This window comes from Microtus pennsylvanicus, chromosome 15 (assembly GCF_037038515.1).
Source record: "Microtus pennsylvanicus isolate mMicPen1 chromosome 15, mMicPen1.hap1, whole genome shotgun sequence".
In the NCBI taxonomy this organism is placed as follows: Eukaryota; Metazoa; Chordata; class Mammalia; order Rodentia; family Cricetidae; genus Microtus; species Microtus pennsylvanicus.
Window position 1 is genome coordinate 34770277 of NC_134593.1, and position 24360 is coordinate 34794636.

The following is a 24360-nucleotide window of genomic DNA, read 5'->3' on the forward strand; positions in this document are numbered from 1 at the left end:
CCACAACTAAAGTTCCCTCTTGCCTGGGAACTGTAGTTTATGTCAAGTTGACAAAAAACATCCAGTGTATACACCTCATCCCATTTCCCCAGACAACCTGCAGTCTGAGACATAGTTCACTTGTTCACTATTCATTGCTGTCTCCTCTACAGGAGGAGCAAGCACTACAAAGGGTGAGACTTTGCGCACTTAGGTTTTCGACGATTAAAAGAGGACATGCACAAAGTAGGCAGAAACATCAACCTGCTGAATTAATGAACTGCTACCAAGAGATACAGAGAGAGAGAGAGAGAGAGAGAGAGAGGGAGGGAGGGAGGGAGGGAGGGAGGGAGGGAGGGAAGGAGGGAGGGAGGGAGGGAGGGAGGGAGGGAGGAAGTAAATCAGAGCAAAGAAGTCCTGCCTGTCACTTTTAGTATCTCCTTCAGTTTTCACCTATCCGGATGCTCATACCCAAGACCTGGAAACCACTTTAACCTCTTAGGCTCCAATCCCCTCACATCACCAGAGGCTGTCAGCATGATCTCTGCTATCTCTAGAACATGATCCCCCTTTCTATTCCCACTGCACTCCAACTCAAACGTCTTACAACTGAGCTTTTCTGCTTTACTTTAACTGGGACACTCTTCTGGATTGTTCAGGTAGAGCAAAATGGTAAACAGGTAAAATGAAGGCAAAATGAAGACCAGTCAGCAACAGCTCAACATTCAAAAAAATGAATGTTATCTTTGTTTCCTTTTCTCCTATTCATGCAACTGCTCATATATTCCAAGGTCTAGTCCAAATCTCAGCACTTCTGAAGACCTTCCCAATACCTTCTGGCAAAGTACACACTCTTCTCTCGGTACTGAATCATTCAAGAACTAACTGTAGCAATTGTTCCCAACATTAGCTGCCCCAGTGGACAGGAATTTCGTCCTGTACTAGCACAGGACCTGGCATTGGAAAATCTGTGCAACAGATAAACGAAGACTTTGTCCAGAATTGGCAGTTATAAAGAAAACTTAGGCAAAGGATGGTTCAGTGGGTGAGAGCACTTGCTCCAATCATGGCCACCTCAGCTTCAATCTGGGACTCACATGGTAGAAACAGAGAGCCAACTCCCACAAGCTGTCCTCTGACCTAGACACACACACACACACACACACACACACACACACACACACACACACACACTATAGTACATGCATTTTTTGCATGCGTACACACATAAATACAAAACATAAATATAATTTAAAATTTATGGAAAACTGGTAAACTGAACACCCAAAATGCAGGGTTATAAAGGGAAAGTATATGAGGCATTTCCAGAGAGAGATAAAAGACATAGATAAAAGATAGAGATCCCTACAAAACACTGAATTGGGAAATGAATCTTCTAGAAGTTCCCATAGAAATTCAGAGGTAGAGGAGCTAACCCAAAAAAAGGTCAAACAATCAACCAGGAACAAATTATTTTGGTTGATAAAATACTAATGCTATGAAGGTAGTTTTGACTGATTAAAGAACATCATTATAAAGTACACTATTAGTCCCCTCTAATTCCATCTCCCACAGACATTCAAATATATAAAACTCAAAGATGGCTCAAAGAAAGTCTCTCAAAAACCAACAAAATTACATTAACAGAAGGAGTAGTTATTAAAACTAAAACTCTATACATCTCGAACTTAAACAACACTAATTTCTTTTAATAAAAGTCAACATTTTATAGAGTGGTATATTATCTAAAACAGAGTTTAAATATTTACTTTTAAGCATTTATCTGTCCATGTGTTTGCATACATGTAGGTTGTTCAGAAGGCAGAGGTCAACACGGGTTTTCTCTCACAATTACTTTTCCACCGTGTGGAGACTGGAGGTTGATGTGAGGCATCTTCTTTAATCATCCTACAGTTTGTTTTTTGAGACAGGTCTCACCAAAGCTGGAGCTCACAGTCAGCTAACCTGGCCGGCCAACAAGCTCCAAGGGTCCACCTGTCTCTCCTTTCCAGTGGCGACAAGCACCATTCTATTTATTTTGAATAAATTCAAAATGCAAGTGTAGATAATTATCCAGATTTCACAAGGGAAGAACTTGAAGGACAGAAACGTACAAAGAAAGTCAAGGGCAATGACTTGTAAAAGAAAATAACCAGGAGAGGAAGCAAAAATATTCTCATGTACAAAGTAAGTTGATGTGCTACAAAAAGTTCCTTCAATTCTACAAAGCGAGAACACACTGTACCAGCTCTAGTCCAAACACTCTTTTTGTTCTATATGTTCATATCCAAATGGGAATTAAGTTCTTCTCAGGTAATGGTCAAATCTCCATTCACCACAAGAAACATACAAGAGCAGAAAGACTTTATGACATGAGACACACAGGCAGACCCAACAGTAGGAGGACAATCTGCGTCCTGTCTAAAACTGCCAAGAGAAGCCTGAAGCCACATCACTGGGAGCACGCTTGTTACCAGGAACGGGAACACAAAATGTTCACAGAGTACACTGAAGAATTTAAGAGATGAAAACTAAAGAACAATTTTTGAGAACAACACATGTTAGTTTTCTGAATCACAATCAGAGCTGAAGCATTCTTTGGAAAGACTAGTCACATAGTTATTTAAAAAAAAAAAAAAAGATACTTTTTCTGCTAGGCAAGTTTGAGCCTTTCCCGAGCAAGTCTTGCTCAATAGAGAAGTCTCACAGGGTCAACAGTCTTCAATCCTATCATTCCAAGGACTAACTGCACACTGCTTGTTTGTACATGCACTGCGCTCTGAACAAGGGAACACATAAATGACTATTGACTGGCTGAATCTTCCCCAACATAACAGCGTATCTTCTACCTCCCTGAGCACTACACAACAAATTAATGCAGTATCAAAATAGTAAAAAGTAAAATCAATCCTTTAGCCCTGGTTTCATATCCCTAAAGTTATACTCATCACTGTCTTAGATTCTCTATCAAGGGGAAAAAGAAAAGACTCGATCAGTTTAAACAACTACTGGAAACCCAGCAGACGAGTTGCAGCTACTAGAAAGCTAATGGATCAGTTCACACTGTTACCAAAATCCAAGCTATGACAAAAATGCTTCATGAGGCTTCTTAAAGCAACAACATTCTTGACATACATATCTTACAGTCTGCTTTAAAATGCTTGAAATACAACAAAATTCATTTTCTTCTTTTACATAACCAGTAACTTTTTGAATTAGAATAAAATTCTACTGAATGGAGAGCGAGTGCTGCTTTAACAGCAATGTCCTAAATTCAGTGAAAGAGAAAGATAAAAAACAAGCCAGCAAATTTTCCCCCCACATTTAATTCACAAACTGAAACAAATGCTTAAATGTCACATTGCTATCACACACAATTTAAAAATATACTTCATTCATTCTGGAAGCTAATACCACTAAAAGTTAATCTTTATAAAATATAAAGGCTTCTCAAAAGCACAAAGCACACAAATACAAACTAACCCTTTTCCTAATTGTAAGCACTGTATAAAGCGTAATTTATATTTGCTTTATATAAATTCAACAAAGCAAGCCAGGGCTGCCTTAGCTCGGCAAGATTCAGAATCTTGAGAGCAGCTCAACATCACACTCTTCCTGGGTAATGGCCAAAATTTCATTCATCACAAGAAAAATACTAGAGCAGAATGAGACAGACAAGTAGACAAAACAATAGGTGGTGATGGACCTTACACAAAACAACCGGATGCAGGATGAGACAGAAAGCCCACACATGTACTGGAATCATTGTACAGAATTCTGTTCCCCCTTACCTGAGGAGCTCTCAGTAAACACTGTTAGCGTCTGTCCTCCAACACTTTGCAAGACAAATGGGTGCTCTCTAGGAGCACTGACTGAAGCTGGTTTTCCACCAATATCGTGAATATTTGCAAGATCCTCATTCAAAGTAAATGATACCTAGTGGACAAGTTAACCAAAGTTTATTAAAATAGACATTCATATTCAAACTATCTACATAAACATTTTGATTGCAAATTACTTTTTAAAACTTTTTAAAGATGTGAGTCTCTTAAAACATTTATTTCTTAAATGTCACCATGAAATCCTTAACTCTGAAGTCATAAACAAAAGTCTATCCCCATGTGTCAGAATGATGGAGTTTGTCTACCAATGTCTTCTCTGGTTTGTGGCTGATGCAGTCTTTTCAGAACAAGACTGAAGTTACTCTTTTACTGACGCATTCCCTAAGACCTAGCATGTGCTTGGCAACAGAAGAAAAACAACGTTTGCTGAATGAGTATTTTAATACTGAAAAACCAACTGTATCTAAAAAGGGTAAAGAAGAAGCTAGTTACTCGAAAAAGCTTAAACTCTCTATGCACAGCATAAATGTCATTTATAGGCTTAACAACTAATTGCATAAATATATAGTACTATCTTATTTTTTTAAATACTCAAAATATGCTATTTTGAAGAATAATCAGTCATATGTATAGAAAAGTATTCTTTCCAAATGATTTATACTATATGCCATCTCTCCTGAAAAAACAAATTTTATATTAAAAATATTTATAAAATCACTGATTTTTTTAACTAGACAGGATGATCATGAATTATTAGCTATAAAGCTACTACTATAATAGGTGTCATATACACAGTACAAACTAGACTCAACAGTTTCAAATCTAACATTCTGAAAAATCCACATCAAATGTCTTTGTCCCACAGAAGTAATGCTAAAGTATTAGTAAAACCATATTCTGTTTTACAATGCTAAGAGGGATAGTTAGGTCAAAGAAGAAAAATGCTCAGACTGAATTAGAAGAGTCTATTCATTCATCCAAGTAGCATCTATACCTTTATGTATTCCTGATCACCAGACATCCATTTTAAATAGAATTTTCCAGAACGCAAATGACTATTACTGGTGATTACATATTTTCACTGTGGTTTGTTGTTGCTGCTGATTTTTTGTGAAAAAGGATCCCAGGTAGTTCAGGTTGGCCTGGAGCTTGCTAAGTAGCAGAGGATGTCCCTGAACTCCTGATCCACCCACCCCTTCCTTCCAAGTGTACCACCATGCCCAGCTCACAATTTCAATAAAATTTTCATATAAATAATCTCACCTCAGTCCTTCCTTGATTCCTAAAAGAGAAAAAAATATTTAAAATTACTTAGATTGCATATTACTTTCAGATAAAAAATCTAAAGTAAAAATCTAAAGACATGCCCATTTTTGTTGCATAAAACATTAAATTCATTCAACTGCTTATCTTTTGCTCCTATTTGTAATCCTGTAAGAAAAGATTGTCAGAGGAACCCCACATGTTTAGTTTATAACACTACTATAACCTCTCCTAACTATAGTAACTAAATAATGATCTTCTAATTATTATTGGTAAGAACTTTTAGCCTTTAGCAGAGAATGAATAGGTATCTCACTATTTCCTTTGTCTGTCTGTAAAGATTTCATTTATCTAACCAAGTCTTGTTTTTTAAAGACTGAACTCAGGTAGATGAGTATCTTGCCTGCATGTAAGTATGTATACTGCCATACACATACCTAGTGCCCAAAGAGATCAAACAGGATGTCAAAAATCCCTTGGAAATGGAGTTAAAGATGACTGTGAATCCCCATATGAGTGTTGGGAACCAAACCTGGGTCAAGCACTCTGGACTGCTGAGTCATCTTTCTAGCTAAGAAAATCTTAAAATCATCACAAATGAGTGATCAGCTATAGTGGGAAGAGTCAGGCTAGGGTATAGCTAGTGTAAGAGCACTGGGTTTAATCCTAGGACCTCCTATTCCAAAACAAAAGGGGGAAGAATGAAAAGATGGAGGGAGGGAGTAGGGAGGAAGAAGAGAGGAAATAAATAAGAAGGAGAGTTAATGCTCAACTGTGGAAGACCTCAAATATCACAGCTCAAAATGTAGACTTTATTCTTTAGGCTACAAATATCTGCAGATATTATTTGAATAAAAGAAATAACAAAAACAAGTTCAAAGATGATCCAGCATACCTGACTTGTACCACAAACTATATAAATGGATTAGAAGATCGAGGTGCAAAGACCAAGTAGAAACCACTGTTTCTCCTCAACACTCAGCTTGGTTCTAACCCGCCTTCATTAAATCCCTCATTCATTCTATCATTACTGATGTGGGAGTGATTTCTTTATAATCTGTTGCTTTCATTGGTTAATTAATAAATAAACTGCCTAGGCCCATTTGATAGGCCAACCCTTAGGTGGGTGGAGTAAACAGAACAGAATGCTGGGAGAAAGAAAGCTGAGTCAGTGAGTCGCCATGATTCTCCCACTCCAGACAGACGCAGGTTAAGATCTTCCCTGGTAAGCCACCTAGTGGGCTACACAGATTATTAGAAATGGGTTAGATCAATATGTAAGAGCTAGCCAATAAGAGGCTGGAACTAATGGGCCAGGCAGTGTTTAAAAAATACAGTTTCTGTGTAATTATTTCGGGGCATAAGCCATGTGGGCGGCCAGGTGCCGGGGAGGGGATGCAGCCCCGCCGCTCCCTCAACACATAGTCTTCTATATCCATTAGGCACTGAGAAGAAGCACAAGCCCTTGTCCTAAAAAGTCCCAGAGCAGTATACAACATCAACCCGCCAGGAAAGATGTGCCCACTGATGTAACAGTGGCTTGTCTGTTTCATTGACAGCAACTGCTCTTTGATTGGATTGAGGCCTGCTCCACAAGAGCGGAATTCATACCTAATACTGTAAACCTGGTCAAAAACCTGTGGCTAAATTGGGCGGTGGTGGCGGACGCCTTTAATCCCAGTCCCCGGGAGGCAGAGACAGGCAGATCTCTTTGAGTTTGAGGCCAGCCTGGTATACAAAGCAAGTTTCAGGACAGGCTCCAAAACCTACAGAGAAACCCTGTCTCAAAAATCCAAAAACATGGCTGATGGGAGCTGGAGAGATGGCTCCAGGGTAAAGACTACTTGTTCTTGCAGAGGACTCACGTCTATATCCTAGCTCTGGCTCACAAATATCCTATCTCTAGTTCAGGTGATCCAAACCCTCTTCTGTTTAAATTACATGCAGGCCAAAAAAAAAATCATACACACAAAATAAAAAATAAAAATTAACCATAGCAGAGTAGTAAATTTAGTACTATTATTTGGCTAAAACGCTATGGCGCGTTTATATTTTTATATGTTTATATTCATAAAGATACTCCCAGCCTCAATCAAAGAAGCTTCTCTTTGCAGTAAACAGTGGTGAGGGCAGAGGGCCACAGCTGGGGGTGGGGAAGCACCGAGAAAAGTGATGGCTGAGTGCTCATTCTGGAACAGAACATTTGTATCACTGCCTCTGAGACAGAGGAAACTGGGAGAAAGAGGAGGCAGAAAGAATTTAAGAGCAGGAAGACAGAGAAGGATGGTGAAATGCTATTTTCTGATACGGCGCAACCAATGCAGTGATGCCCTCAGAGCAACTGTGGCTGTCCACAGTAGGTCACTCCAGGGCCACTCCCTTCCCTGATGAACACTCCTGACACATTCTAGGGGAGGGGCACTCTTGAGTTGTATATTCACTGAGGAGCTGCGAGGCTCCTGGGGACAGTTAACACCCATGGTCACACAGATGATCCTGGTTCAACTCAGTGGCTCTCAAAGAACAAAACAATAACAAAATCATGAATGTGGGAAGGGAGGAGTATTATGGGTGGGTGATTACAGAGGTGAGGGGCCAATGACCAGAATGCATGTTATACATATATGAAATTATCAAAGATCTCTGTAGTTTCTTTTAAGACACAGGCTAATGAAAAGAGCTGAAAAGAAGCACAAACAAGTAACTGGTATCTTGTCAAACCGACCCAACAGAGGTACATATAGAAGGCCCCGGGCCCTTTACCCTGAGCACTGTTTCTCAGTCACTAGAACCCAGCTGCGGGGACTGGAATGAGCACGGCCCGCATAGGTTCATAGATTTGAATACTTGGGTCACCAAGGAGTAGCACTATTTGAAAGGATGAGTAGGTGTGGCCTCGGAGGAAGTTGTCACCACTATGAGGTTTCAAAAAACCCATTCTAAGTCCAGAGTCTCTCTCCTGTTGCCTGCAGATACAACTGTAGAACTCCCAGCTACTTCTTCAACACCATGCTACCATGCTCCCCACCACGATGACAATGGACTAAACCTATGAAACTGTAAGACAGTCCCAACTAAATGTTTTCCTGTTAAGAGTTGCCATGGTCACAGTATTAGAATTCAGGCATTAAACTGGCCCGTGTCATCTGGCAGGAAGAACACAATCAGTACCCTGGCCAGCCCAGAGTCCTACAGCTGCTACATCACTATGCATGTACGCAAGTGCAAAAGGTTCCTTTAAGAGACATGCTCTGCCATTCCTGCTCTTCTCCCCCTCCTCCCAGCTCTTCTGAAGAGACAAGCTGGTCCTTGCCTCTTCTTCCTCTTCCTCTCTTCCCTCCCCCACTCCTTTTATCTCAATAAAACTCCCACATAAACTCTGCCTGCATGTGTGCCTGTACCTCACCTAGCATGGGCTCTTGCTCATTGCGTGCTCCCTTGGCCAACCAAGATCTCTCTCCCGCCATTTTACAACATACAGTATCTCTTCACAGCAATAGAATACTGACAAAGACACAATCTTTATGGGAGATGTCACATGTGCTTGCTGCACTCTGCACTATCTGTATGACTGAGACCACACCAGATCCTTCCCTAAGCCCTTAAGCTACAGAACCCATGTTTATTAAAGAGGTCACGTGTACTTTGCAAAAGGGTTTCAATGTAGTCACACTTTAAGTGCTATCAATGTACACAGGACTGAGTCGTTATCAGGAAACTTTTTCAAAAATTGTGCTGTACTTAAAAAAATGCCTAAAATAAATGCCCAGTGTCAGACTCTAGAAGTTTGAAGCAACACCAGCTACTGAGTTATGCTGAACCAAATTTTCTTCTTGCCTCATGTGGATTGTTACTCTGCTGGTCTCTGTTTACAGAGGATTCCCCCCCCCCCCCGCACACACGCACACACACACACACGCACACACACACACAATACAATATATTGTCAAGAAGTGCAGATTAGACAGCCAGGAAGAGAGAAAATCGATAAAAGATGTGAATGAAAAAAATGGAAGAATTTCAGGCTAATAGACTATCCCAATTAAACATCAAAATGAGAAAGTAGCACATCCTCTAACACAAGAAGAACAGCCTGGAATTAAGTAGTAAAGGGATTTGATCAAAGTAGGGAGTCTAAATTATTTTATTTTACATGTATGGGTGTTTTGCCATGTGCATATAAATGTACCACATGTGTGCAGGATCCTTAGAGACCAGAGAGGGTGTTGGATCACCTGGAATAGAAGTTACAGACAATTGTGAATTGCCATATAGGTTCTGGGAATTGAACCTGGGTTCTACAGCAGAGCAGTCAGTGTTCTTAACTGCTGAGTTATCTCTCCAGCCCCTAGTAGTCTAAATCCTTAAAACTAATTATTACCAATTTTTCAGTTTCTCTTTACATAGAGAAAATATTACAGAAAAACAGGAAAAACTTAAGATTTCACAGAAAGTAAAAGAATTTCCATCTTCTTTTACAAGACCTGAAGATCTGGCATCAACGGCCTCAAATTCCACCTGACGACAACCCACACTGAACTGGCCATGGTCCCTTTCCATCACTTCTGAACTTACTTCTTGAGGTGTATGGTTCAGCTACCTTTAAGATACAGGGATGCAGACAGAGAAGGGCAGAGCTGCAGAAGACCACCCTGTTTACTGGATCCAATGGAGGTGAACACGAGTCACAGAAGAGGGAACGAAGGATTGAACCAGGTGGTGGTGCAATGCAGGAAGAAGTTCACAGTGGGCTGCTGAGCTGTCAGAACCAACAGGAGAGGAAATGGCTGCAAGTGGGCAGCAAACGAAAAAGGATGAATTAAAGATCACATTGACATTTCCAGTCTGGATAACTAGAAAATCACCCAGATGCAATTAGGGAACACAGGAGGGGAGGATAGCTTCCTTTTTACATAATTACAGCAGCAACTTAGCTGGAATGAGGACAGATTAATGAGCTCTGACAGGTTAACTTCATAGGAAACAAAAGCTCATCTTTGAAAAATAGTAACCTTTTTAAAAATGCGGATACATCTATCCACCTTTGCCTTGGTGTGTATCAGTGTATGAAGTACACAAGACTTTACTGTTCCACATTAAAACTATCACATATCTTTTGCCTAATGATCTGTGGCCAAAATAGCCAACATCAATTAGTTCTGTAAACAATATCTCTAGAAAGCAATGAGGCCAAGTATCTGGCCCATCCTTCAGAGTTCATCAAAACACTATGTATCTTCTCACTCACTCACTACTCTGAGCCATTTCTCAACACCCACGGCACTTCTTCAAGCTCCACTCATTCCTCTTCTCTATAATAAAAATAAAAATCAAGTCTTTGTTCTTCACTTTTTAGTATTTCTTGGATCTGACACCAAAAAGCCACAAGTTCTTATTACCACTGATAGACAATAAACTTCTTTCTTTTTCCAGTTAAGAAAAAGCAACCAAATAATATAAAATCATCAACTACACTGGAGGGTCTCTGCTGCCTGAACAATTAAAGCTCAAAAGCCATTAGGTAATACCAAGTAAGAGAGGGTATGAGGTAGGCTGGATATCAAAGTCATAGTCCAAATGGAGTGACGAAGACGCACTTAGGGTTGAGCGACAGCCTGGGGCAAGTTGTTAAAGCAAAGCTGGATAAAGAAGGGCTTTTTCCATTAAGGAACAGCTTGGCAGGGAGTGTGTGCACAAGTAAGTACATCTATATAGGAAGGCACCTGAAACATTCTGCTACACTCCTCGCAGTGCAAGAAAGCATCTCTCTGGAGGAAACCTAGCAGAATGAGGACAGCATCCTTGTGAGCAGAGCAAATGGAGCCTGCTGCAGGGAAGAAGCCAACAAAGGGTGAGAAGGAATTCCCACATCAGAATAAGGGCAGAGCAGTAAGCTGTGATTCAGTGAACAAACTAGAATCCCTAAAATAAATGAATCAACTAAAATGTTGATGAAGTACAGATAATTTACATAGTACCACCCCACAGGATATGTTACTACAAAAAATTAAAGGGTAACTTTAGAATCAAGAAACTAGAAAGAAGATAACCTGTAATCAAATGATCAAGTCACTATCACATGAAACAGGACAAAGTGTAAGCATGCAAATCCCTCTAGAGGGCCAGAAAATACCTGGCTGTAATTCGTTATATTCTTGCCAAAAAGACATAACTTAAGTCTAATCATCATGAAGAACCATCAGAGATGCACGTCCAGTAAAATCACTGCCTTGTAAATATCAGCAATATCGAAGCTTACACATTAGAAAGGTCTAGGGAAGAGTTCAGAATGCTCTAGATCGAATGAAGGACATTTTAAAAATACACAACCGAATGCAATCTGAGATTCTAAACTGGATCATTTTTATAAAATAATACTGACATGACTAGACAACCTGAATGAAATCTACAAAACGGGCAGTCCTATGGACAGGAATATTGTAGGAGTCCGATCCACTTAGGCAATGGCATTCTGGGTGACGAGCCCTATTGGTGTGGTTTTCTCTGAATATACGACCAGATAAAACTGAGGAAGAGGTCTCTTGCTCTCTCCCTTGAGTCAGCAGAGCCAGAGCAGGCGACACAGAAGCAGCTTGCGGTTGGTCCTTTTCACCCTTGGGTAGAACAGCAGGATGACGGCAGCCAGATCAGCACTGCACTTCTTAAGAAATTATTAAATAGACTTTTGGGGGTTCTCACTTCACCTGGTGCCCAACCTAGTGCTGAACTGTAGCCCGAGGCTTTTCTGCATCCCACCCGGTTCTGTAGTCGCTTATAAAATAATCACTCAGAGGATTAATTATATTGTTTGGCTGATGGCTCAGGCTTATTACTAAATAGCTCTTACATATAAATTAACCCATTTCTATTAATCTATGCACTGCCACAAGGCCAATGGCTTACCATAGATGCTCTGACATCTTTCTCCTCCAGCAGCTCTTGACCTCACCTTCTTTCTCCCAGCATTCAGTTTGGCTTTCCCATCTAGGTATATTCTGCCCTGCCATAGGCCAAAGCAGCTTTATTCATCAACCAATAAAAGCAAGACCCCATTCATTTATATACAGAAGGGCATCCCACATCACTGTAACCTGCTGATGTGGCGGTCTATGTGACTATGTAGAGGACATCTTTGTAGGAAACACACACGAAGAGTATTTCAGAGTGACCAGGCATATTTCAGCACTGTGGTCTTAAATGGTTCAAGGGAAAAGTACTTTTTAGAATTCTTCTAACTGTCCTGTGGCTTAAGAAAACTTGAGACAGTCTTCTATAGCCCAGGCTGGCCATAAATTCACTACATAGTTGAGAATAACCCTGAACTTCTGATCTGGCCTCTACCTCCTGAGTACTAGGATCGAGGCATGCACCACCATATCTAGTGCTGGAGACTGAACCAGGGATTTGTACAGGCTAGACAAACATTCTAACAATTGAGCTACACCCCCAACCTTAAGACTGTTTTAAAATAAAGTCATCCAATAATTAAAAATTGTGCTCAGCATATTTAAGTAATCCCTACTAAGGAATGAAACTTATCCTTGTTTAACAATCTTTGCATCACTAAGTTGGTCCATGGTATATATTCCTAAAAGCTGATGAGACTGCTGGGAACAAGGCAAGTCTATTGGATTATCTACCTTTCATTCTCCTCATCCCAATTCTCTTTTGGCTGAGTCAAGGTTTGTCTCTGTCTCTTTCTGTGTGCCTGTGTCTGTGACGGCAGCAACAAGAACTAATAACAATGACCAAGATGGAAAGTACCTAAGAGGAAATAGTGGTTTCCAACTCCATTTTGTTGTGACCAGCAATACTATATAATGTAATGTATAGATACACATATACACTGTCTTTCAAACAGTTTGTGCTAATATAAATGCTTGTTGGCAGTGTATATTTGTTCTGGATTCATCCAGTTTTATTTCATTGATTTCTTATTTGCAGATGAGCCCCCAAATGACCTAGGATGTTAAGTCTATTAAACAATAAAGCTAGAAATTAAGTGTCTCTGAAAAAGATATATAAGTATAGTACTCAAGATTATAGGCAAAACGCAGCAAAAACCAAACACAGAAAACTGAACTGCTCTGAGACTCAACAGCAATGTAAAATTAAAGAAGTTAAAGCAGTATAAATTCAGGTAGGATACATGCTGGATGCTCAAAGGCACAAAATAAAAAGTACAGAGGATCAGGACATCTCATTTCCAACTGTCTAAATAGGGCGCCACTCTCAGCATACTCACAGACAGACTCTCCATTTCTCAGGTACTAAATGGGAACCAAAAGTTGAGGAGAGCTGCTTCCCCAGCTGCATGTTCTTTCCTGCCCTCTGTCTCTCCAGCCCACAGCCCTCCCCGTGCAGAGATGAACCAGCACACTGTGCAGACCTTCCTGGCTTATGGTCTATGCTGTGCAGCCGGCTCCTTGACCTTGGGAGATCTGGTATAGGGAGGGAAGTCTACCTACATCTCACGGTGCCTACTGTATGTGATGTATGTATGTGATTTGTGTTGTGAGTAACCAGCTATGCACTTTATACACATACCGTCAACATGAGGCATTGACACGTGTCCTTTTAACAGATGAGAAGACAGAGGGTAGAGAACTTACCACAAGTACACAGCTAGTTTGTGACACCTTCAACCTGACTTCTGGATTCATGCATCTAATTAGTGTACCACACTGTCTTCCTAAACCCTTTATTCTTTTTTAAACTCAACACCACAGTCCCCACTACAACACAAACACACAGAAAACTAATTATAAACCAGCTACTTTTCCCCTTAGAATCAGTTAAGTGATCATGTATCTTCTAGTTACAAAAATATTTGAAGAATAGTTTACTTGTAGTGCCCTAAGTCTCTTAATAGTCCCAAATCCTTCAAATGTTCCATGCTCCTCATAAGGCATTGACTGAAGCTCTCCTCACCATTCCTTGTCCCCATCCACTCCTCTCTAAGAGCAACATTAAGAATGGAACATATGTCTGCATTGTGAGCTAACTGGCAAAAAAAAAAGGGGGGGGGGAATGAGACTATCATTGCATTTCATTCTAAACAAACATCTATTAATGGAGACTTCAGTTTACAGCCATAAAAGTCTGATGACTCCATTATGTAAGGTATCAACTCAAATTCTGATAACTTAGTCACAGCACGGCTAAGCCACTCCTCACCCATTCTACGTTACCAACAGGGAGCTTAGTACTTCAGCCACAGCAATAAAAACCCAGTCAACGAGGAGATGCGGCCAAAGACCTCCTAGGGACAAGCTGTTTTCAAGCATCTCTTGCAGTCTCAGTGAACTAATTACTAAAGGCGTGCTATTATTAAAGAGGCAAGACTGTGTCATTTTGGGTAGACACACACATACCTGCTCTCTGTATTGTATACTGGCACAGAAACTACTCCTCACCAACCACAAGATCACATTCTTTTAAAGGGAATTCTGGCATGTTTACTTTTTCTTCACTGTAACTGATTAAAGTAATTTCAAGTCGCTTCTCCTAAAAATTTTCTTCCTAAAAAGACCCAAGGAATGGGGGTACTAGCCATGCACTCCCAAAGGAGAAAAAAGAAAACAGAGCAATATATAAACCAAACCCGTAAGCCCCCATACAAAACAGTGAATGACAAGAACACAACCAGAGTTCTCTGTGCTAAGTTCTGAAATAGCAACACTGAGCCTAAAGGAGTCTGAAAATTCAGTGGAATAAACAAAGATGCTTTAAAACTGCATCCATATGCTGCACATCCAAAATAATCAAGATGCAATCTAGAGGCTTACACACCAAACTGTCATCACCTCCAAGGAGTGAATGGGAAATACAGATGACTTTTTAATTTGTATAAAGGTGATTTAAAAAAAAAAATAAAGAAAAAAACTTAAAGGGACTATATTTCTTATGTAAGAAAACACATAGACACATTATTTCTACAGGACTTAGGGTGATCAGGGGTCTATGATACCATTTTATAAATGCACAGCACACACACACACACCCCCCACCACACACGTAGCATGAGGAGGGTGGCCCTTTATTCTGTCCCAGCCACCCAGCTAGCTTAGCCCTGAAATAATCACAGAGAGAATCTGCATTAAATATAAACCGATTGGCCCATTAGCTCAGGCTTCTTGTTAACTTTTATAACTTACATAGCCCATTATTCTTATCTATGTTAGCCACACAGCTCAGTACTTTTTTCAGTGGGGCAGGTCACATCTGGCTTCTTAGGAGATTGCGACAGGACTCGCGAGGGAGCTTTCTGCTTCCCAGAATTCTCCTGTTCTCCTTGACCTGCCTCTACTTTCTGTCTAATTTTCCCGCCTATACTTCCTGCCTGGCTATTGACCAATCGGCGTTTATTTAAAACATGATTGACAGAATACAGACAATTCTCCCACACCACACACATGCACATAATTAACATTTGGGAAACCAGTTTATAGTCAAAGCTAGGATACTCAGGGAATAAAACTGGACACTTTAATAACTACCCAGGGAAACCTGTCAACTAGGACAAATCCAAGCAAACCTGGACTACTAGATGCAACTATGAAAGCCATCTGCTTTACAATAAGGGGGAAAGGGAACTTGTGCTGGGAATCACTGAGTTGACATGGCCTAGCTGTCTTGAGAAGCATGCATCATAGGTCTTTCAAGGTAGAATCCGTGGCTCTTGGGGCACTGTGTGCCTTTCAGTTCCTGAGAGACAAGGCATTCCCTCGGGCAATGATGGATTCAGATCGCTAGTATATCCTTAATTCCCTAGCAGTCAGTGAAGCATTCAGAACAGTGGTTCCCAATCTTCCTAATACTGTGACCCTTTAATACAGCTCCTGTTGTGGTGACCCCCAACCATAAAATTTAATTATTTTCGTTGCTACTTCATAACTAATTTTACTACTGTTATGAACCATAATGTAAGTATCGGTTTTTTCCGATGGTCTTAAGTGACCCCTGTGAAAGGGTAATTCAACCCAAAGGGTAGAACCTATGATATAGAAGCTTGGCTGAACAATTAGTCTTAGACATAAATCTTGTGTACCACACCTAGCTTGCAACCATCATTGTATCCTGTCAACCACCAGTATATTTTGTTTCGGTAAGTGTGTAAAAAGTTTGACTGCTTGAAATAAACTTGTCTCAGCCTCAGTCTTGATGAGAACCCTCTGACCCAGCCTGATTGACATCCCCTTAAACCAGTCATAACCCTGGCTTTATAAGTAAGCACTGGTGCTTACGCCAATGAAAAAGAATAGAAGCACAGCCATCCCTGCTTTTGCCTTTAACATCATCTTACTGCAGTACTTGGGGCTTGCATGACTTCTCTGAAGCTTGTTCGTCTATGTCTCAGTCTCTCACATCAAGAGAGATCTGACATTCCTCCACTAGGCACGGTCTTTGTACAGGGTTAGAAATGTCCATGGTAAGGACATATCTGAGCTTACAAAGCCATCTAACCAACTCCAAGCTTCTGTCTTGTAACATTGACATGTGGGTTGGGAAGCATTAATATTAAGATTTACACTTCACAAACAAGGATGCTAATGCTTAGAAGAGTAATTCCCAAAGCCAACAACTATGTACAATTCAGGAGACGCCAGGTCCTGAGTCCAGTGAAGTCATACATACCATATGACAATGGGCTCAGTGTATAAATGAAGCCTTCTGCATGTGCCTTGACTTTCTTCAATGACATACATGGCTAACATAAAAAATTAAGCCCTTCTGACACTTCTTTAAGTGAGTCCTCCAAAAAAAAAAATTGTTTACATTACCAAGTATCCCACTTGACAAGGAAAGAGTCACTGCAAGTTTAACTGAAGGTGTGCATTCTTTCTTCTGTCAGCAAGTGTGGCTGGTACTGCAGTGTTTCAGTGGTAGAAGGCTTCCTACCATCCACAAGGCCCACCCTCAGCACCCCAAAACCAATAAATGTATGATGATTCAGGAAAATATTATTTACAGCTTTCAAGGAATATGCTTGTGCTATGTGTATTTATATAAGCAACTATTTCCACATTATCTCACTGGATTCCTACGACAGCACCATAAAACAGGCAACTTAATTTTTTAAAATAAATATATTTATAGTTTATGGTGGGAGAGCCTGTAGAGCTCAGAGGATAACCTGTGGGGGTTGTCTTCTGACATGTCTTCCAAACAGTAGGTCCCAGGAACTGAGTTCAAGCTGTCAGGCTTGGCAATAAGGCCTTTCCTCAGCAACCACACCAGCCCTGAACAGACAACTTCAAGATAACTTTAGAAAGTTTCAGTGACCTTTCCACAGTCTAGAAATCCAAATGGAACTGGAACCAGTTGGAATTTTCTTACCATGCAACGGCCTGAATTCAAAGCTGGCTCATTAACTAAATATCTGGAGTAAGGCAAGGGAGCTGATGGTAAGGTGTCAGCATATGTGATGTCCTGGGTTCCCCAGCATAACATATATAAAAATTATCAGACGTGATCATTCCCTGAGACAAAGAGACGATCATGTTTGTTCCTATCTAGCTTTAGATCTCTGACCTGTTTTCAAGCAAAATATTGTTTTATAATAGGAAGAACTTAAGACTGGGCAATAGAGTGGTCAGTAAAGTGGCTGCCACCAAAGCATGAGAACCTGACCCAAGAGACTAAATAAAACGCCAGGGGAGTCACAGAGAGATAGACACCTGGTGCTCTCTGGCAAGCCAGCCTAGCAAAACTGGTGAACCCTAAGCCTCAGTAACAGACCCTGTCTCAAAACAAAAATAGTAGACAGCTCCTAGGGAACACCTGAGATTTACCTCTGGCCTCCACACACACACACACACACACACACCATACACGCACGCGCGCACACACACACTCTTACCTGAACACACTTAAACATACATGTGCACAAGCACACACAAAAAACAAGGAACTAAGAGAAAACAAGTACGACAAAATGTTGTTTCTTCAAAACAAGTCATACCAAAGAGCAAATCCCAGAAGAAAGCTAACAAATCTAACTCCAGAGCGGATAGCTAGTAAATAAGAATAAACATTTTAGGGCTTAAATTCTTCCTGCTTGTTCTCCTGAAGTATGGAGTTTATGTCTCCTATTCCCCAAATACCCAGTATTTGTGAAATTTTAATTTTTCAGGGGCCATTTTAAAGTTTCCTTAAGAAAGCCACATTGCTCTGGGGTTAGATTTGTTAGCTTTCTTCTGGAATTTGTTTCGATGAAACAGTAGGCATGGGATCTCACTGGAGTTGGATTAAAAGTGAATGGAAGAGCGGCTGGAGAGATGGTTTAACAGTCAAGAGCAGTCTATTCTTCCAGAGGAAAGGACTCAATTCCCAGCATCCTCATGGTAGTTTACAACTGACTGTACCTCCAGTTCCAAGGGATCTGATGCCCTCTTCTGGCCTCTTCAAGCATCAGGCAAGAATGCAGTACACAGACATACATACAGGCAAAACCCACACATTTATAAGATAATATTTATTTAATGAATGGATGAAGTCAGGCACCATAGTGCACACCTTTAATCCCAGCACTCGGGAGGCAGAGACAGGCAGATCTCTTGAGTTCAGGGCCAACTTGGTCTACAGAGGGAGTTCCAGGACAGCCAGAGCTACACAGAGAAATCCTGTCTTTAAAAAAAAAAAAAAAAAAAAACAACCAGATACACAGACAGATAGATAGATAAATAAAGTGGATGGACAGGTTGGGCATGAAGCTCAGTGACAAAATGTTTCCTAACATGAAGGACCTGGATTCAACCACCTCACAGAAGAGGGTGACAAATATGAACAAATGGAGAAAATGGAACACAAAGCTCAGGAGACACCAACTCAGCTTCTGGGACTTGTCTGGGACGGTGTTTACTAGGTGCTCTCGATCTCCTTCTAGAGCCCTATACACAGGCACGATGTCAATAGTGAAGTCCTCCCATCAGAGCACTTCCTGAGGATCCCTAACATGAGCACACCCCTGCACACCAGGAACAGATGGAGCTGGGGAGATAGCGCCACCTGCTCCTTCACTGCCAGCAAGTTTCACCAATAACCTTGACTTCATAGTCACACACACGTGTAGCCTATGTCCTCACAGAACATATAACTATCCCATGACCTGCTTTAACAAGCCCAGTAACTCTCACCCTCTAAATAAATTCTCTAAAGTCATCACATTCAAAAGCAATCATAAACATTTTCAAAAACAACGACTTTTAAACTTTGACAGTATATGCACTATGTATGAATATAAATAACTTACTTAGCGATCCTCAGTTTCCCAACTTCACCTCTTCCAGGGGCTTTAGCCCATTGCTGGGACAAATATTTAGGAACCTGAAATAAAGCAAAACATTTTACAGCTGACTAGGGCACCCAGGGCTCATATACCTTCTCATAGGTTACACACTTAGGAAATGATAGAGATAGGATTCAAGGTCAAGCCATTTCCAGAGACTACACATCAAGCATTGTGTTCTCAACTATACAAATACTGTGTCTAAAGTTAGATAAAGAAGTCAGAGGTTAAATTCTAAGAAGGAAGAGTAGAATGATATATTAATTATCTACTATATAATTTGACTCTCAGTACACACCTTTAAGGCTCTCCTGCTCTGAGAGGCAAAGGAAAGGCTAACGTGCTGTGTGGAGTAAACACTCAAGGAGCACCAGCTGCCGTCACTATTTCTCATAGCAATCTTGGAATAATATCATGAACAAATCACAACTAAGATATAGGTGTCAGGGCTGGAAAGGGAGGGAAAAATCTAGCAAGATTTCATTATTGGGGACAGTACCTGGACTACAGTTAAGGTTAAAAATCAAAGGGGCAAAAAGACTGACTGTGCTTATTCAATTCTGCGTATGTTCATCACATTAATAACTTACTGAACCACAAATATGTGCCAGACAGTATGCCTAGGCGAGAAGACAACTCTAAGACACCATGCTAGAAATTCTACAGCCAGCTGGCAGTGAGGGCGCACGCCTTTAATCCCAGCACTCTGGTGACAGAGACAGGTGGATCTCTGTGAGTTTGAGGCCAGCCTGGTCTACAGAGAGAGTTCCAGGACAGCTTTCAAAGCTACACAGATAAACCCTGTCTTGAAAAACCAAAAAGAAAAAAAAGAAAAAAGAAAGAAATTCTACACCCATCATCCATTCATCTTCTCAATCACTCTGCAAACTCACAAGCACTCTCCCTAGTCGAGAGACGTGAAAACTAACCCAAGTGATTCACTAGGGCTAGTGAGACAACTCAGCAATAAAACTAGGTGAGACTGTGTACAGTGCATCTCAAAAACCATATGGATTTTTAAAGTTTGTCAGGGGCTGGAGAGATGGCTCAGCATTAAAAGCAATGGCTGCTCTTCCAGATGTCCTAGGTTCAATTCTCAGCACCTACATGGTGGCTCACGACCAACTACAACTGTAGTCCCAGGGGAATCCAATGCCTCGCCTGGCCTCTTTCTGGGTCTTACTATGATCCTGGCCAGCCTGGAACTCATTATGTAAATGAGGCTGGCCTCTCAAGGTCTCAGATTAAAGGTGTGCACCACCACAGCGTTCTGGTAGCTTTGCTTTTATATATATATAAAAGAAGCACAGGTGCTCCAGCTCACACTGAGGTGGGAGCGTTGCCATGCCTTTAAGGCCAGTTTGGGCTACACAGTGAGTTCCAGGCCAGTCTGGACTACAGAAAGGAAAGAGAGGGAGCGAAGGAGAGGTGAAGGGAGGGAAGGAGAAAAGGAGGAAGGAAAAGAATAGGCTCTTTTCTCCTGTTACTTAACAATACTTTGCTCTAGTACCTGCATTAATCAGATTTTTGGGTTCTGTGACCAAATACCTGACAGACACAATTTTAAAGTGATTTTTTTTGCGCTATCGTGGTGGGAAAAGCAAGGAAAAGCAATGCCACTCACACCATGACAGCCAAGATACAGAGGATCTTGGAAGGGCCAGGACAAGACAGCCCAGAGAACAGACCGCCAGGATCTTCTTCTTCCAACTAGGCCACCACTTTACTACGTTTCACCACTTCCCAGAGGAGTCAAACTATGAATCCATCAAAGGATTAATTAATCCATTAATTAGATCACAGCCCTCATGACCTACTTATCTCTACAAACACACCCAGAGGTGTGCTTCGCTAACCTCTCAGGCTCTTAATCCAATGAAACTGACGAGACTACCACCCACCCATTTTAGTGTGTGTCTCTCTGACAGTCTTTTTGATTTTTTATATTGTGGCTATCAGTGCCCAGGTCCTTGCTCATGGCTCACTTGGGGCAGCTGAACGAAGGACAACCATGCGCGGAGGATGATTCCCACCTCCTCTAACAGAGAGCAGGCACACATTTACAGGGGAAGGTGGCGGGCGGGGAGAGGGGTATCTCTCACCAAAATTCTGGCAACTTTTACAGAACAGGTTTCCCTAATTCTGCAGGCTTCATCAGCACATACCTATGATCGTCCCGTTTCTGTTTCCAGATACCACTTCCTCTAAGTCATTCTGCAGGAGGTCAAACCTACTATTTTCTGGATAGTTTTGCGACCCTACCTTAAACAAAACCAGGACATCTTCATTTCATGAAATGACAATCTCCAACTCCGACTTCAATCTTTACTTATACCACCCTCTGCTCTACAGTCTCCTGTTCACTTTCCAGGACTCACGACGGGGCATGCATTTTCAAACTGCCATTTCTGTTCCTGCTGTCACACTACTGCACACCCATCCGAACCCTGTAAGGCAAACCTTTATTGAGCATTTGCCAGACTCCAGATACAAAGGCATCGCCTCAAGTACCATCATCTTTGCAAGCTCTTCCCTTCTGTGTACCAGGGAGATCTCCACAATGACAGTCTCTCGTCTTAACAAACAGTTGGAGAGAGAGGAACATACAACAAATGAGAGCGAAAATGAAGGCTGAAGAACGAGAGATCTTGTATTCAGTATGACATATTGGAAAAGCCAAACACCAATCCGAGTGTAAAGAAAGTGACTTTCTGGAAGTGGCAATCAACACTGAACACAGGTACAAAGAATCACTAGAAACTGTGCTAAGTGCTTTGAAGAATTTAACAGTCTGACGCTCTGGCAAATGATGAGTTGTTTCAGAGATGTGGACAGAAAGGAACTCTTCTGACTTAATGAGAACTCAGCCATGTAATTAAAACATTGATATTCATTATAAAGATACAACATTTACAAACCAAAAGTTCCTTTGAATTTGGGAAACTTTCATGATTATTAAGATACGGCTTTTTAAAATGAATTCCCCCAAAGAGTACCTCCCTCCCCGTGTGCAAAAGTAACCCAAAGAAATGATGCTCACTAGGGCAAACAAAGCCTATCATGACCATAAAAAAAAATATCTTCTGATGTTTAGCTTCATGAGGCCTATACTTGCTCTTTAAAAATACTAAGTCTGAATAGCGGTGGTGGCCACGCCTTTAATCCCAGCACTCAGAGGCAGAAACAGGCGGATCTCTGTGACTTCGGGGCCAGCCTGGTCTACAGTTCCAGGGCAGCCAAGGCTGTTACACAGAGAAACCCTGTCTCGAAAAACCAAAACGAAAATACAAAAAGCAAACCAAAAACCAAAAAAGACTAAGTCCAACCGCTGCGCCTTCCTAAATTCAGAGCTTCCAGGATTTACAAGAGCTCCATCAGGATTACCAGCCCAGGGAACACTATCACCGAGTACCAGGGCAGGGGTCTACTCGCGAGTTCCAGGCCAGCTAGGGCTACATAGTGGGATTCTCTTTCAAAAAACAAAGTACACAGGGTCCAATTCCACTTTGTGACCCAGAAAACTGTACGAAACATCTACTCAACTAATTTATACAGCCCCGTGACTAAAGTCAACTTTACCCAAAAGAAGACGCCTCCGGCCTGGGGTTCAGTGGACCTCCCTCTCTGGGAGCATCTGGGCGGTAAGGAGAACTCCGCGCCGGGCAGACGGAATTAAGACACTGGCGGAAAGACGCCCCGCGTCCCTAAAGTAACTTTTCTAACCTGGAAACGGACGCGACAGCGACCGTCTTCTCGGGGCGGGGGGGACCCAGAACTTTCGGAGACGGGGAAGCGGCGGGCGGAAGCGCCCAGCGGGGCTGCTTACCTTCACCAGCCACACGCCTGTGTTCTGCTTGGCGCCGGTCAGATCGAGTTCCCCGCGCTCGGCCATGAGTTCGTCGCGTGCGGGGGCGTGCGCGCACGAGCGGTGGTCCCCGAGCAGCAGGGCGGAGAGCGACGGAGCAGAGCCGACGACAGTAGCAGGCGGACCGGGAAGAGCCGGCGTCGCTCACCGGCTGGGATACCAGGAACTTGAGGAAAGGAGCACGCCGCTGAGCCCGGAACTGCGCTTGCGCACGGTAACGTCAGGACGGTGCGCCGCAAGGGACAAATTCCCTGCTTCGGCAACTTCTTAGGTGGGCGTGTATCCTAGTGATGGAAGTGCGGGAAAGGAAAACTTAAATCCCGAGCAGGGCATTAAAGGACGAGCCTCGAATAACTGAAGAAAAAGTACAGAATTGGAAAAAATATGGTTTAGACAGACAAAAGCTGTATGTATTTACCCAACTGAAGAGGCAACAGGTTTTAAGGACAGGCTCAGGAATGTAAAGTCACGTTCTTGGCCCAACATCGTTGGCACAAGTGGGCACTAAAGTAGAAATGAATATACCGGACACATGTCATGTCGAGACCAGAAAATCAAAATCTTCTGATTGTGCAAACAGAATACCCTCTTTCAGACGCCAAAACCAAAATGCCATCCAAGTGGATCAGTAAGACCCAACACATAAGAAAGAAATGTGATTATTTAATTGCCCTGCTTCCACGGTTTTCCTCTCCCGCTTGCCTTTGGAATGAAATTTTGCTGCCTGCTTCAATTGGGTCTCTACCAGTTGCATTTTGATCCTTCTGCACCCAGTATTCCATATACCACACCACTCCCGTCTACCTGCTTGAAGACTCCAGGACCTTCCCTGTCCCATTTCAGAGCCTCTTTGAAACCAATTCTGTTGCCTTGGATACCCTATTTTCCCTTTACTTTGCTCTGCCTCTGTCCTCTGGTTGGCAAACTTCTACTTATGAACAAAGACTAATGGAAGTGTTACTTCCTGAGAGTCCCCCCCTCCCCCAGAGGAAGCTCTGCTTCTTAATTCTGCAGTGTGTGATACTTAAACACTGTTCCATGAGATGCATGCTTCCATGCCTGCCTTTGTTTCCTAGACTGCTAACGAAACCGCTCCTACACAAAAATATGCTTTCCCCCCA

At 41.8% G+C, this 24360-nt stretch overlaps 1 protein-coding gene across 1 annotated transcript in view; it reads right to left on the reverse strand.

The window, feature by feature from the left end:
- The window catches only part of Gtf2f2 (general transcription factor IIF subunit 2), a 118125-nt gene extending 94697 nt beyond the window's left edge, over positions 1-23428 (reverse strand). The window contains exons 1-4 of the mRNA XM_075949523.1: positions 23201-23428; positions 19339-19412; positions 5085-5103; positions 3771-3915 (exon numbers count right to left, since the gene is read on the reverse strand). Coding sequence (XP_075805638.1) covers positions 3771-3915; positions 5085-5103; positions 19339-19412; positions 23201-23266 — 304 coding nt within the window. The 5' untranslated portion in view covers positions 23267-23428. The remainder of the gene's footprint in view (positions 1-3770; positions 3916-5084; positions 5104-19338; positions 19413-23200) is intronic.
- Between the last annotated feature and the right edge of the window lie 932 nt (positions 23429-24360).